This window comes from Copadichromis virginalis, linkage group LG19 (assembly GCF_057382275.1).
Source record: "Copadichromis virginalis isolate Kocher_CV1m ecotype Utaka linkage group LG19, C_Virginalis_male_GT1.1, whole genome shotgun sequence".
In the NCBI taxonomy this organism is placed as follows: domain Eukaryota; kingdom Metazoa; phylum Chordata; class Actinopteri; order Cichliformes; family Cichlidae; genus Copadichromis; species Copadichromis virginalis.
The window spans coordinates 14,678,346-14,693,887 of NC_140636.1; the positions used below are offsets into that span (position 1 = coordinate 14,678,346).

Here is a 15,542-nt window from a genome sequence, read left to right on the forward strand (position 1 = left end):
TGGTTGCTGCTGCACGCAATGTTGATGGTGAACAGATCAAAACACTGACAGAATCCATGGATGGCAGGCTTTTGAGTGTCCTTGCAAAGAAAGGTGGCTATATTGGTCGCTGATTTGTTTTTGTTTTGTTTTTGAATGTCAGAAATGTATATTTGTGAATGTGGAGATGTTATATTGGTTTCACTGGTAAAAATAAATAATTGAAATGGGTATATATTTGTTTTTTGTTAAGTTGCCTAATAATTCTGCACAGTAATAGTCACCTGCACACACAGATATCCCCCTAAAATAGCTAAAACTAAAAACAAACTAAAAGCTACTTCCAAAAACATTCAGCTTTGATATTAATGCGTTTTTTGGGTTCATTGAGAACATGGTTGTTGTTCAATAATAAAATTATTCCTCAAAAATACAACTTGCCTAATAATTCTGCACTCCGTGTGTGTGTGTGTGTGTGTGTGTGTGTGTGTGTGTCCATATATCACTGACTTTCAGCTTGTTGTGTGTTTGTGGACATATGACTGACTTTAATTATTAAACATTAGCACATAAGTGTCGTCATATTCAGTACTTTTGACAGTTCACTCTTCGGCCGCTCCAACTTATTAGGGAAATTCCATATACATAAATGTCAATTTCAAAACTAAACCCCATCATTTAATTTGTTTTTGATTGAAATTGAATATTACTTAAACTCTTAAACTTTTTTTATTGGAAGTTAATTTATCATTGATTGAAATTCATTCAGAAATGTTTAAGGAATGAGCTGTCACAACTTTCAAGTACAAAGTTGTTATGAAGTCTGTCACATTCCCCCCTTTTTTCTTTTTTTTTTTATCATTTATTTATTTATCCTTCTTATTTCATTGTACTGTATATTGTTACTCTTATTTGCCTTGTATGTCTACTGTACAAACTGAACTGGAATGACTGACTGTTCGCTTTATAATTTCAATAAAGTTTTGAAAAGAAAACCCCTCTTAGGCCGCTCCCTTCTGCCGTAATTTGCAGCAAAATTATCCACACCCACCGCCACGCTATGAATTGTGGGATATATGGGACCACGAAGCGTGCACCGGACCACGCTTGATATTTGGGGAAATCGACGGCGCATTTGGAGTATGCATTTGAAGCACATTTCGAATTGGGACAGCCGTCGTCGCGTGGCGGTGACGTAACCGCACTTAAAATGCGTACTTCAAGCGTGCAGTCTCTTAATTGGGACACAGCCCCTGAGTTGGGACACAGCCGTTGGCACCTGCGTGAGTTCATCTCCATGAAGGATGTCTGCTTTGTCCAATCAGGATGAGCCTTCCACCTGTCAGGAGCCTGGTGGCTTCGGAGACAGATTTTTCTATCCTCCAAAACAAAGCATGGCAAAAAAAAGTTGGATATAATTTAACAAAAGTCTCATATGTTGAGGGTGTCACGAACATATTGTCTTGATTTGACCAGGTTGGGTCTTCTCAGTGCTGTTTGAGCTCATTAATAAAGTGTAGGCTGGTTTGGTTCAGTAGGACATGATGAGTGATGACTGTGTGTCTTTAAATAAGAAACAACTGACAGGAGGCGATACGGTGTGAACTGCTCTGCATGAGACAGAAAATCATTTTGATTAAACATCTGACCCACCGTCACATCTCCGTCACCAAACCACATGTGATAAAGGAGAACCTGGTGTTTATATGAGATGTCCTTATTGTTCCATACTAAGGCTCTGTGTGGGGAGAAGAGATGAATCCTGTGATCACAGGTCGTGGTTTCTCCTGATGATGTGCCACGTCCAGCACAGCTGAGGTGCTGCGATTGGCCTGAGGGACCAGATCTCCTCCACTCCTCTTTGATGGTCTCAACAGAGCCTGAGGAACTCATTCATTTATTCTGCAGCTCTGTTATCTTTTCATCAGCTTCACCGTCTCCTTGAAGACTGAGATGAGAGCTTCACTGATGGCTCTTGATTGTGTTTTTTGAATTTGATCTCTCGTTGATTTTATCACAAATATTATGAATGATATTGTTTTGGTCTTAGACACCTGAGAAGCTGCTCGGGTAGATGATGTTTCTTTGTGTTTGACACACAATCGTCCAATCTTAGATTTGCATTATATTTATATTATATTATATTATATTATATTATATTATATTATATTATATTATATTATATTATATTATATTATATTGACCTATCATGAATAAATGGCGCCCTCTAACGGTCACTTGCTGTAACTGCTGCAAACGTGTTAATGCTTCATGCATGATCCTGCCGGGATTCCGTAGTTTTGCTTCCACATGTCATCAGGACGAACCGGCAGCTTCATACAAAAAGAATAAAAACTCAGAAATCTTGTTTAGTTTAAAAACACGAGACGTTTAAACTTCACGTTAATATTTTTTAAACTAACAAAAGTTATAAAATTATTAACGAAGGTTTGTTGTACTAATGTTGTACTAATGTTCGCTCAAACACACGTTTTAATATTTGGTTTGAAGACTTTATACAGCCTGAACATCATCATCATCATCAGCATTATTATTATTATTGTTTCAAATACTTCCCGCTGCTCGTCTTGCCTGCAGGTGAGGACCAGGTGTTCAATTAATTAATTAGACTCTTTAAATCCTTTGAATGAATCCTGATATTTAATTAAAACACCGGAGATCACGTGGGTTATGTTCTCTTTTTTTTCAAACTTTATTGAAATTACAAAGTGAACAGCCAGTCATTCCAGTTCAGCCTGAACAGTAGACATACAAGGCAAATAAAAGTAACAATATACAGTACAATGAAATAAGAAGGACAAATAAATAAAGGGGAAAAAAAAGGGGGGGGAATGTGACAGACTTCATAATTTAGTACTTGAAAGTCGTGACAGCTCATTTGTTAAACATTTCTGAATGAATTTCAATCAATGATAAACCTTTTTTATTGGAAGTTAATTTAAGAGAGTTTAAATAATATTCAATTTCAATCAAAAACAAATTAAATGATGGGGTTGAGTTTTGAAATGTACATTTATGTATATGGAATTTCCCTAATAAGATATAAACATTGACAATGGCACATATTTTTTTTCTTTAGTTTCAAAATAAGTGATAATGTTCTTCCCTTCAATTTTGATTTCGTATGTTGTCTTGCACAGTATATAATTTTCAAGCTCTCTCCAAAATGTAGCACTATATGAACAGCCATAAAACAAATGAGTAACACTTTCAAGTTCAGTTTTACAAAAGGTACATTTTCTATCAATGTCACAGAATCTTGAAATGTACATGTTGGATGGATATATGTTATGTAATATTTCCAAATGTAATTCTCTAACTTTGTTTGTAATACAAAATCTAAAAGGAACAAGCCACGCTTTATCCCAGTTGATATTATCAAAAATAGCATTCCAAAAAAACTTCCCTCTTGGAGTTATTTTCTTTGCATTATACAAACATTCTCTAATATGTTTATTGGTGCATTTCTTGCTTAAGAAATCAATACCATTTATATAAAGAGTGTTAACGGATGCATGTGGTGTGTTCTGTTTTTGTAGCTTTTCATCAACTCAGTCAGTCCGCTGGGAACGGACTTTATTACAGAGCTAAAATCTTTAAATTTGATAGGGAATGTTTTTTCTGTAATAAAGTCATTGTAACTAAGTAGCTGGCCTTCAGAGTCAAATAAGTCTTTTAAATAGATTATATTTTTATCAATCCAATTCTGCAAATATAGTGATTTGTTCCTCTTAGTAATACATTCGTTATTCCAGATAATAGATCTATGTGGAGAAAAGTTATGTGAATAACATAATTTCCAAGCCAACAATGCCTGTTGATAAAATGCAGACATTTTAACTGGTAACTTTGATATACTGTAACTACAAGACAATAGGAAGTGTAAACCTCCAACATTTCTAAAAATGTTATGTGGAATGAAATGCCATAATGATCCAGGAGATTTTAAGCGTTCTTTTAGCCATTTCACCTTAAATGTATAGTCCAGGACCCATGAAGTCCAGAAGGCCAAAACCACCTTTATCTTTAGGTCCACAAACAATGATTTTTTTAGATGATGGTGCTTATTCTTCCATACAAAGTTAACAAATAAGTTATTAACATTTTTACGTGGGTTATGTTCCCAGGTTCTCAGATAGATTATGACTGACGTCATGTACTTCCTGCAGGTTCACGTGACGCTTTCACGGTCACGTGGGTGGGCTTCATCCGTGTTGTTGTTGATCGGGTGCCGATCACATGGTAGGATTTTGCGCATGCGCGAGCTGTTAATGGCTGATGGAGAGAAGATGCCCACTGCCTCCATCCCCGTGTAGCGCAGGAGAGCTCCAGCCCGCTCCCGTTTGGCGCGCATTGCGCAGACTGCCGTTTTTCTGCACAGCTGCAGGCCGCAGTCCGACACGAGAGGCCCGATGTCCGTGGCTAACGCTAAACACACGGTTCTGAATCCGGTAAGCGGATTATTATTATCATCATCTCCATCAGCCCTCTGATGGCTGCATGCTCTGCTGTCTGCACGCATGCAGTTTCTAGCGCTGTCCGCACATCTGCCCACACACCTGTCCACATCTGTCTGTCTGACCACACTCGAATGAAGACACGAGGCTCTCTGAGGTTTCCATGTCCGCTCTGCAGGTGATCCCATACACTGGACCCATACCTGGTGGCCTGCACCCCGGGGAGATCATCATCGTCCAGGGCACCGTCCCCCCCGATGCTGACAGGTAAGATTCAAATCAAACAGCAGCAGTTTGTTCTGTTCATGCAGGAAAACTAACAAAGAAAAAAATCTCCCCCTGCAAACATTTTCAGCTAAAAGAGAATGAAAGTTGACCCATGACGCTGTTTTCAGGTGTGTGTGATATTTACTGTATTACTGAACTCTTCCATACCTGCTTTGCTTGATTTAAAGTCCACAATAATCCTTCTGTATATTATTCTGGGACTAAGTGCAGCATCTCAGTCCATCCTGCCTGAAACAAGCCCCCTTTGTTCTGATTGGCTGCCCCTCACCTGTCAAGTTTGGTTTATGGATTTTGCTGCAGATTCAAAAACTTCATTTTGTGTTGATTTGTAAAATTATTTATAATTAATAGTTTCACAAGTTGTATAATCAAAGGATATTTAAAGTGCTTATTATAAACTGTGGCACCTTTCACAATCATATAGATTATATTATTGAACCATAATTATTGATCTTTGTATAACTTTAATGTTCTAGCTGCTGCTGATTGAGATGATTTTTATATTGCAGGGTAGCTTGTATCTGTGCAGGTGTGCTGTCACATGTTACCGATGCTGCTCTGTCACAGAGGGGAAATGCTCGAGAACCTGCTGACGTGAAATATTCAGTAATTCATATTTTGGTGAAAGCAGCAGCATTACATGTGAAGCAAATGAGTGAAGCTGAAAAGAGGAAGTGATGGTGAATAGTTTGTTTTTATTGAAATAGTGTTTCCACACACAGCGAGGCCTCCTGTGGTTTGTTGTTTCCAGATGTTACAGATGTTTTATGTTCGCTGATAAAACGAAACTTAAATCTTTCTGCTGTGAGTTTGTAGCACAAACGTCTCTGACTGCAGGTGCTGTCCGTGGTTCTGATCAAAAGGTGAAACGATGTTGAGGTTACTGGTTATTGATATGTGATATTATTTTGGTGTGTACAGTGTGCGTGGGGGGTTGTGTGTCTGTTTAGGTACGATGTAGCAGCAAGGACCCAAAAACTCCGGAGCCTCTCACAGAGCTGTTCACTTCTCACTCATGCTGGAGACCCAATCTGCTCAGTTCTGTTTCTAGATTAGAGATCAGCAGGTTTGAAATCATCGTCTGCTGGCCAATCAGAAAAGTGCCGCTGTTCCTGGACCCTCACAGGGTCTGACGGTTTTTACCATCCAAAGTCTTTATGTCATGAGCATCAGTGAGAACTATAGAAACTTAATTCCTGATTTATTTACATTTCCTCTTTCCTTAAACAGCTCCGACACTGCAGCTCAATCAAATGTCTCACTCACATCTAAATGTTCCTTTAACCTCCTAGGACCTCCATCCACATATGTGGACATCACATTTTGGGTTATTTAGACCAAAATACTCAATTTTGCTCTACGAGGGCCTGATATCCACTTACGAGGACATTATGCTGCCACTGTTCTATCAGAATTTTAAATGAATATCCTCATATGTGGCTCTGATTTTTCTTAAAAACAAAAATAAGGTAAAAAAGAAAATCTGGTAATTCTTTGTTTTTACATTCATCGGGCTCACACACACTCAGTCTGTATTTAACTCGTCAGCTTTGTCTTCATCTGTACACTCAGCCACTTCACTGTCAGTAAACCTGATTGGTCAGATGCTGAAACCCCGCCTCCTGCTGGGTTTACTGGGATCGCTGAGAAGTTACCCTGGATGTGCTGATCTGTGCACATTCAATTCCAGTTGCAGAGAACAGGTCCAGGATCAGTTTGGCTGATATCAATGAGGTTGTTATTCTCTTCGGTGATCATGCATCGCTCCCAGCTCTGCTACAGTCAGACCACTCAAAGTCTCTCTCTCTTTTCTTTAAATCACATCTGAGAGCTCAGCTGTTCTGCCAACTGGGTTCAGAATAAAAGGATGGAGTTACATCCACGTGGAGTTTAAGTTAAACGTTGATGCACGACATGATTTAAAGGGCAGTTAAACTTTGTGCAGGTTTCAGATCGACCTGTCGAGTGGCTGCAGCACCAAACCACGCTCTGACGTCGCCCTCCACTTCAGCCCTCGCTTCAAGGGCTCGCCCTGTGTGGTGTGCAACTCCCTGCTGCAGGAGAGCTGGGGCAGAGAGGAGACGCTCCACCAGCTGCCCTACAAGCGCGGCGCCCCCTTCGAGACGATCATCCTGGTGCATGAAGACGCCTTCAAGGTCTGTGAGCCCGAGCTGGTGGAGATGGTAGGCCTGCATGTGGAACCGAAAGATAACGCTCCTTGTTCACCTGCAGGTGGCGGTAAATGGAGCGCACCTGCTGGAATACAAGCACAGAATTCCTCTGAACAGGGTTGACACCTTCTCCATCTGTGGGAAAGTCAGGGTGAACGCTATCGGCTACATCCCAAACTCAGTGAGTACATGTCTTTCTCATATTTCAGGTTTTTTGCCGCTCGTGTCTAAATGTGTGTTTTCTCCCTCTCAGGCAATATTCTCAGAATCAGGGGACCTGGTGAGTTTTTACCTTTAAACTGCTAAAACTCGATCACATGTCCAAACTCTTATCAGACGTTTAGGTTTCACTGCTGTTTCAGAGCCTCCCTTACAAAGGCAGCATCCTCAAAGGCCTGAGCCCAGGACAGCACATCACAATCAAAGGGCAGGTCAGCATGTATCCTCACAGGTAAACATTCAGACACGTATATGAATCTGTGTGCGAGTTATCCAGGACCGCCCATCTCACAGTGATGCACGCTCATACGTTGCTCCAGTTTTACCGTGAACCTCCGGAACAGCCGGACGGAGAACATCGCTCTCCACCTGAACCCCCGCATGAAGTCCAGCGTGTTCATCAGGAACTCGTACCTGGGTGAGTCCTGGGGTCAGGAGGAGCGGGAGCTGCCCTTCTTTCCATTCTCCTCAGGAGAATACTTTGAGGTAAGGACCACCTGCAGCTTCTCAACGCTTTTAAAGGCCTTCTGCTTCTTCAGAGACTCTTTTTTTAAAATTTCTTCCTCAGATCCTTCTCCTCTGTCAGCCACATCGGTTCAAGCTGGCGGTGAACGGCTCGCACCTGTTCGAGTTCAGACACCGGGTGCAGGACCTGAGCAGCATCGACCAGCTGGAGATCATGGGAGACCTGGAGCTCACCGACGTCAAGCTGTGGTGACTCGCACGGAAACCGGCGTCACCGATGCTCCTGGGTTCTGGTTATCGTGCTAAATTAGCTTAGCCACAGCAACCTGGGCGTGGATGGTTCTAAGCTAGTCTGGCACGGAGGCCGTGGACGGGTCTTAAATGAACGGTTTCCAGCTGAGACTGGATGATGCATGACAGTAAGCCGTGCTGCAGCTGACTGTGGTGTCCCTGGACCGTTTCTTTTCTTGTCTCTAGTGCATCTCTGCTGTGATACAGCCTGTGTAACTAAACCCGGAAATAAATGTGAATGTTAAGAAGCTCTCGACACCTGGCTCTGCTTACGTGTTAATTATAAGACTGTCAGCAAAACAGTGAAATAAATACAAGGACTGCATTCTTCTGTACAGCTCACATAGAAAACAAAATCCAGGAAGTGCAGTTTTTACTGCATCATTGAAGTCACAGCTTTCATTTGCATTAGTTTTTAATCACTTTAAAATAATATTTGAAATACATGAAAATGTCCCACACACCTGACAGGCAGCACTCTGTGCAGCGCGAGATAATAAGATTTAAATAACTGTGACAGGTCCGTCAGAGGAGCGAGTCCTGCTCCAGTAATCTGAGGTTCCCTCTCGTCTCCTTTATAATCACCTGTGGTTAAAAATGTAACCCAGTCAGGCTGCATGTGTCACACATTATTTAATGACAAACGTGTTCCTGTTATCCTGCTGTTATCATTCAAACCTGAGGATGATCAGCAGCCTTCAGCGATTCTTCACCTCCTCAGATCCATCATCGGGAGCCTTTTTTTAATTTTATAGCCTCACATGTTCGCCGGCCTCCGTGGATTTGGACCCCCATAGCAAAGATTTAAAAGTGTGCTCTCCATAATTGTCTCGCCAGTAATAAAACACGTAAATAAAAACAAAATAAACCTGAATTTCATTCATAACAGAAAGGAAAACATCAAATGTAAAGCTCATTTTGAATTTGATGACAGCAAAACGTCAAAGAGAAAAAGGTTAAAAAGCAGCTGGAGGAACATTTTTCAGCAGCGCAGTCATGTGACTGGGTACTAAAAAAAAAATAAATAAATAAAAATACACAGAACAGAGGTTCACAAAAAAGTTTATAAAATGTTCCTGACACAAATGTGAAGATTTCAAACGTGTGCAGACTTTTAGAAACATGTTGCTGCCCTCAAAATCAAAATTAGCCAATGCGCTTCATCTTCTCAGTTTGAATATTTGAAATGTTTTGTTTATGTTCTATTATGAATAAATTATGGGTTTAAGAAGAATATCCTTAAATCTTATTATTTACATTTTAATTCCTCCCAACTTTCAGGAATTGTGTTTGCAATTCTTTAACTTCCCAAACACAAACATGGTTTTACTGTAACCGCCCACAGAGGGGTCACAGACTGATGACAAGGCTCAGATATTTTTGTGGCTTTTGTTGGTCAAAAACTGAAATTCAGGGATCCTTAAATAATAATGTGATTTTTGTTCGTCTCAGCAGACCAACAGAGAACTGTGAGTCATCACGCCGTCTTTTAGCCTTTAAAGTCAGCCTACAGCTGGTGTGACATCACACTAATGTTAGTAAAGATGAGGCTGATATCCTTTCCTCTTGGTTTCATAAGAGTATGTAAATTTAAATCTTAGCTGCAGTGTTTCTGCTCGACCACAAGGGGGTGGAAGAGCATTAAAGTGGGAGTGTCAGTTTCTACCAAACCATCAGCGTCTTTGGCCACAGACTGACCCTCTGAGGTGTGGACCCACAGCTCTTCTGTTTCAGGCCTTTTCTGTGCGTCCAGCTAAGAGCTCAAAATCATCCATAAATGTTAAAACGTCAGCATCACATGACTGTCACACAAACGCCTTCGATAGAAACGCAGCCGAATATGATAAAAAGATGGTTTTATTAATATCCACAGGAAATATAATCTGTAAGTTGTAATAACCATAGTACAATACAACAGTCTCTTTTACATAGAAAAGCCTGATGATATGCAACATGAAGACATCAACCATCGCACTGCTGACCATGTCCAAGAAAAGAAGGCAAGAAGACACCGTCCAATCAGCAACGGGCACACAGGAGAAGGTTTTAGAAAAGAAGTGAGTCAGAGCTGCGACGCTCAGCCTTCTCACCCAAACTTTTATTTTGGATTGAAGTGGAACAAAAACCTGAAACGTCTCCTGTGAAGTTTCCAAAGAGTTAACGGATTAAACTTCCCCGGAGTTTCAAACAAAAATAACAGGAAGGATCTTCCAGCTCCAGCTGCAACGTTTGGGAAGAAAAACGTCAGAAGACAAATCTGATTTAGGTCCACAGGTTCCAACAGCTGAGTTTAAACCACCACCTGTGAGCGTGGGTGGGGGTCAGCAGACTTCGGTGATCTCAGTGTTTTCATTGGGGGCGTCAGACGGAGCTGAGCTTCACCAGCCCTCTGACGGAGTCCTCGTGCAGCGAGTCCTGGCTGGCTGGGTCGTAGAAGCCGGCCTGCGTGGTGTGGCTGTGGCCCATGGGGCTGCCGCAGTGAAGCATGCCGGGCGGCGACGGCACTTCCTCTGGCGTAAGGAAGTGGTGCTGGAACAACGACTCCTGCAGGGGGTTGCTGTGGTTGTGTGTGAGGGTGTGTCCATGGACCGGCAGCTTGTCGGCGGCCTCGTGGCAGCTTAAGCTGGAGGTGGAGGTTGGAGGGGTGGGCTGGCCGAGGGGCAGTGAGGTGCAGGGCCCCGTCAGGGCGAGGGAGGCACGGCCAGGTAGCGTCCCTCCGTTTTCGGGGGATGTGGTTAGGATGACAGGCTCGCTGCTCTGGTGCTGGAGTAGCGGGGTGGCGGCGGCCTGCAAAACGAATTTGGTGCTCTGAATGCACTGGTCTTGGTCACACTGAGAGAAAGCGCCAACGAGGAGAAGGGAGGAGGGAGGGGGTGTGCGGGTCAAAGCAACAGACATTGGGGGGGAGAGATGGCAGTGACGCAGAATTTGAAAAGTGCAAAGAAGAAAACACAAACGAAAGGAAGGCGTGAAGACGACAAAGGAGGGAAGGGAGAGAAAGAAAGAGAAGGTGTTAGTGTCCCGTTAGGATGCAGAGCCACAGCCGCTCAGCTCAATACACAGAGCTGCTATTAAGTCCCTGCTTCATGGCCTATTGATCGCCTCGCTGTGGATGTGTCAATAACGAGCGGTAACTGGGTTAGGACGCCGAGTCAGCGATAACACACATCAGCCACAGAGAGGTTAGCTTTAACCCTGTTAGCCGTTTGTCACCACAAAGTCATCAATATTACAGAGCAGCTGCAGATGAAAAGCCCACAGGGTGTGAGAGGTACTAGAAATTAAAAGCGTAATAATCAGGAAGAGCCCCGTGACGCAGCCTCCCGCCCCACACCACCCCAAAGCCTCACGGGGAGGAAATGGGAAGCACAGAGGTTCGTCCTCCACATCTCACCTTTCTGCCTCAATCTCACTGACCTGAAAAGAGCAGATTACAGACATGATGTAAACACAGGCCGAGCGACCTTTGACAGCAGAACAGATGTGCTTTTAAGTGTTATCAGTCCTCCATGTATCGACTTATGGAAGCTAGGCTCAGGTTGTTGCACTGCAACGACAGGAAACACGCTCACCTCCACGTTAGCGCCAGGCTACGTCATCGGTGTTTGATGGAAAATAGAGTGCTGTCAGGCTTTGTGAACACCGACTGACTCATTAGCAGCAAGGCAGAAACAATACCTAGACGGGCTGCTGACCACAGGCCGTGTTGGGCTTTCACATTCCTGTAATCCCAACATTCAGCCCACATTTACTCTGGTTTTGCCTCAGTAGAAGGATACTATGACAGGAAGACAGTCATTTCTCTGTTCCTGAGACGTCGTCAGGAGACGCACTGCTAGGTAAACAGTTTTTGTGTCAGCTCTCGCAGCGTGCTGTACAAAGCTGATTCTACTTGTGTTTCATATTTAAACAAATCTGAAGAGGACTGGAGAGATTAGAGTGACGCGTGTTATTCCCGACAACATTAACGGATAATAAGTCACACAGTGGTCTGGGACATTCGAACATCTGACCCGAGCGCTTTAAAGTCCGGAGATGCTTTGTGAGATCTCCCCTCCTTAAAGTGGGAACTGATGTGAGCCTCTCAGGGAGGCCTGTGATGACTGCAGTCAGTCTCTCTCCTTTTACTGAGTCAAATCCAGAAAGCAGGGTTTGTTCATCAAAGTGCAATGACATCGTTTCACACGCAGTTACCGTGGCAACAGCTTAAAAAGTCTCCGTCGATTTAAAGCTGCATCACAAAGAAACAAACGCGCCTTTGCCAACACGGAGCTAAAAATGCCCGGCTTAACGTGGGACACACACCAACAACTGTTTGCTTTTAATCAAAAATCTGATTTAAATACTCGTTCACACACACACACACACACACACACACAGGTCCCAGACCTGGACAGCTACACGTTAAGCACTGACGGCGTCCAGGCAAACAGCCAGGACGACTGCGGCTGCTCATCATGACCGCTACAGGAGACAGATGGTGGTTATTTGTGGACGTGCTAACATTGGGGAATGTTCCCGTGGCTTTCAGCCCAACGGTCCATTCAAGAGATCATGACTGATGACGTCAGCGTTTAACATCTCGGTGAGAATAACCAGGACGAGGTCGAGCCTCTGTGCCAACAAGGACACGGCAGAGGGAAAGGTGTTCAGTAGCTGTGTGCGAGGAGGTAAAAGTGTGTCGGGACTCAGCCTGACACTGCACAAAAACCTGTTCACGGCCTGCGGCGTGATTTCGATTCTCATCTTTTCATGAGCCTGCTGCAGTGACAGATGACAACCCCTGGCAAAAGTCAGCGAATCAACACATTTGGATGATGTTCATTCAGCCTCAAACACATTCAACACTTTTCTTTTTTTGGGCAGTAGAAGAAAAATAATGTTGGAATCACTTTGCGGTTTTCATTTCTATCTGCACAAACCTGAATATGAAAGAAGTCTGCAGAGCCAAAATAATGTTTCTTTGTTCCCTGATGATGTAATGTTTCATATCAAGGGCCAGATTTACTCAGCGGGTCGGTTAGGTGTGGTTAGTTTGGGTGACATACAGAAGTTAGTTTTCTAAACACAGATGATCTTCATGTCAATATCAAGCACAAAAAATAAGACGTGCTTTTTTTTGCACCTGCTGGTGCAATTTGCAGTAAACTGCATCTCAAACTTTGTAACTGTTTAAACACTTGATTTAAATATTTTCTTCTCTATATTTTGTGCAAAGGAAACTCCAAAGACCGCGTCCCTGCCTCCTGTGGAATCTTGGCTCTGTGTTTGTCCTCAATACTGACAGTATTTTGTGTTAGTTTGTGCACAAAGCGTTGGCTAATCTGTAACATAACATAAACAGGTGACAAGGCATGAGCTTATAAGCACATAATGTGCAACAATTAAACTGTAATCAATCAGCTGTTTTAGTTTTTTTTTTTATCATATTTAGATTCAGCACAACAAAATCCATTCGAATAAAGGAAATCATCATTTTTCCTTCACTTAATTTGGAATAAATAGCATTATTCAAAATAATCTGACAGCCAGAATGTTCAGGTGTATTTAATAAAAACAACTGCAAAGTGAAAAAGTTGAACAAGCATCCTCCAAATGTGCCGATTCCAGGAGTTTCCGTAAGATTTCAGAGTGAGCGTCTTATGAGCAGCTGACCAGAAATCAGAGACTCCAGGCCACCACATCAACACAACCCCCACCTGCCGACCTGATTTAAAGAAACACGACGTGGTTCGTGCAGACTCTGAGAACTCGCCTGCTGTAATCTAGAGCAGCTTCATCCATCTCAATCTAGCGATGAGAGACACTAACTGGATTTACTTTCCCAGACCAGAAAAAAACCAAGCTGTGTGTGATTCAGCGGCGTCCAGCCTCCGTGCCTGGGCCCAGTTATCCGGGCCAGCGCGGGATGCCTCTACATTCTTAAATCTGAGATCATCATTAGAGAGTCGACCGTCGGCATCTTTCACGGCAGCCGCACGAGGGCAGGACAACCTGATCCACGCCAGGAAACCAGATTTGTTCTACACGTGTGCGAAAACAGACGTACTTCCTGTCAATGCTAAAATTACAAAAATAATTAACTCATAAATTTTTTTTTTTTTCATGCAAGAGTCGGATTAAAACTATTAAAACTGTTTCTACCTGACAGCTGTAACTTTATATTACTGAAGCACGTCTCCCCTCTCCGAGTCAGTTTATTAGGACGTTTCAGATTTTACAAATAAAGCAACATTTGATCTTCGTTGGTCTAATTCTCCAGCCATACACACTGATAAAATAATCTATGCTAGACCTCTACAATAATAATAATAATTATTATTATAATTATAAACTTCACAATTTGTGTACATGGATCAAAAAGTTCACTTGAAAAGGAGAATTTAGTTTGTTTAATTAGTTCCATATATGAGAAGTAAGAAAAAGTAATTAATTTTTTATTTATAACAATAATAAATATTCTATTTCAGAACCAGTGAAATCAAAGTTAAAATTGTATGTAATGCTTAAACAAGCCATTTCACCTTACAGCAGTCAGTGTGTAAATGCTAAGGGCTTTTACTGTGAAAGGAAGGAACAGGAAGAAGGCCTTTTCACACGTGCAGAACAAATCAGGTGCAGATTTCAACACTCACTGCAACTTTATATAAACTCTAACGTTAGGAAGCAGCTTGAGGATAAAATGAACCTGAAGGCAGACTCTTTAAAGTATTTTAGCTCATAGTTGCTGAAATCCTGCGTGCTTTATTATCCTGCTCTTTGCACAGGGTGGCTCTTATTGTGAAGCAGTTACAGGTATACACGTCTAAACAACATGACAAAAAACATGAATTTCGTGGTTTAGTTTATTTGGTTATCGTTTCACCATGAAAAGAGATGAAACACTGTTCTGTGCCATTTCTGACAAAGTGATGCATAAAGCTGCATTTGGAGGGGAGAGGGAGGTGGGAGGGGGGTGGTGGCGGCGTCGGTCAACAGTCTTACCGTGTGGCTCTGCTGAGACTGGGTGGAGCCATATATAGTGATACCATTGGTTGGTGGTGCCAACTGTGGCACGTCTGCCTCGACGAAGCCGCGTCTGTCGATGAGACTAATGGGAGAAAAGCCGAGAACATCGTTACCGTCAGCAAACATTACACAGCAAAGGTCACTCAGCAGCACAATAACACAACACACAGCTCCGACAGGCCCGTCCTGCTTTAACCAGAAAGGAAAAGGTCGAGTTGATCTCGCTGTGGGTCAGCAGACGACCAAAGAAAGAAACGGAATGAAACAAATGAACAAAAGAGCTTTGTCGCTCTAACAGAGAGACTTTTATTAAACTCTGACCCTGTGGTTTTACTGTTGACAATAAAAGCAAAGATAACTACTGTGTGCGGTGTGAACTATTTTCTGATACCACTGCTGCAGGTCAGGAAATACCAGCTTCTAAAATGATTTAAATACAGTCTCAGATGCACAACACATGACCCGTTCCAGCATGTCATCATTTAACAAACGGCCCTGTGAAAAACTGAGCCCGCCCCATGATTCAGTAGCTTGTGGCGACACCTTTGGCTGCAGTAATTTACAGTAATGATTTTCTGTGACAGTGTTGTCCTCTTTCTTTGCAGCGTTGCTCTCAGTCAGTTGTGCAGACATCTCTCTGAAG

General features: G+C 42.5%; 2 protein-coding genes across 7 annotated transcripts in view; one reads left to right on the forward strand and one right to left on the reverse strand.

The window, feature by feature from the left end:
- The window catches only part of LOC146685785 (palmitoyltransferase ZDHHC14-like), a 72,672-nt gene that overhangs the window by 4,724 nt on the left and 52,406 nt on the right, over positions 1-15,542 (reverse strand). For 3 of the 5 annotated variants that reach the window (XM_085441751.1, XM_085441753.1, XM_085441752.1), the window contains exon 9: positions 14,876-14,981. In XM_085441751.1, coding sequence (XP_085297877.1) covers positions 14,876-14,981 — 106 coding nt within the window. Of the gene's footprint in view, positions 1-9,732; positions 10,724-14,875; positions 14,982-15,542 lie in introns of those variants that run through there. The other 2 variants (XM_085441754.1, XM_085441755.1) reach the window with 2 other exon arrangements.
- Positions 4,211-8,147, forward strand: lgals8b (galectin 8b). Of its 2 annotated transcripts, XM_085441757.1 has the most exons (8): positions 4,214-4,451; positions 4,636-4,724; positions 6,691-6,901; positions 6,978-7,097; positions 7,170-7,196; positions 7,279-7,367; positions 7,456-7,621; positions 7,704-8,147. In XM_085441757.1, exons 1-8 carry the CDS (start codon positions 4,413-4,415, stop codon positions 7,851-7,853), a joined length of 891 nt encoding a protein of 296 aa, XP_085297883.1. In that variant the 5' UTR covers positions 4,214-4,412; the 3' UTR covers positions 7,854-8,147. The 2 variants fall into 2 exon arrangements, with proteins under 2 accessions (XP_085297882.1, XP_085297883.1); XM_085441756.1 differs by having other exon boundaries at positions 4,211-4,451; positions 6,978-7,196.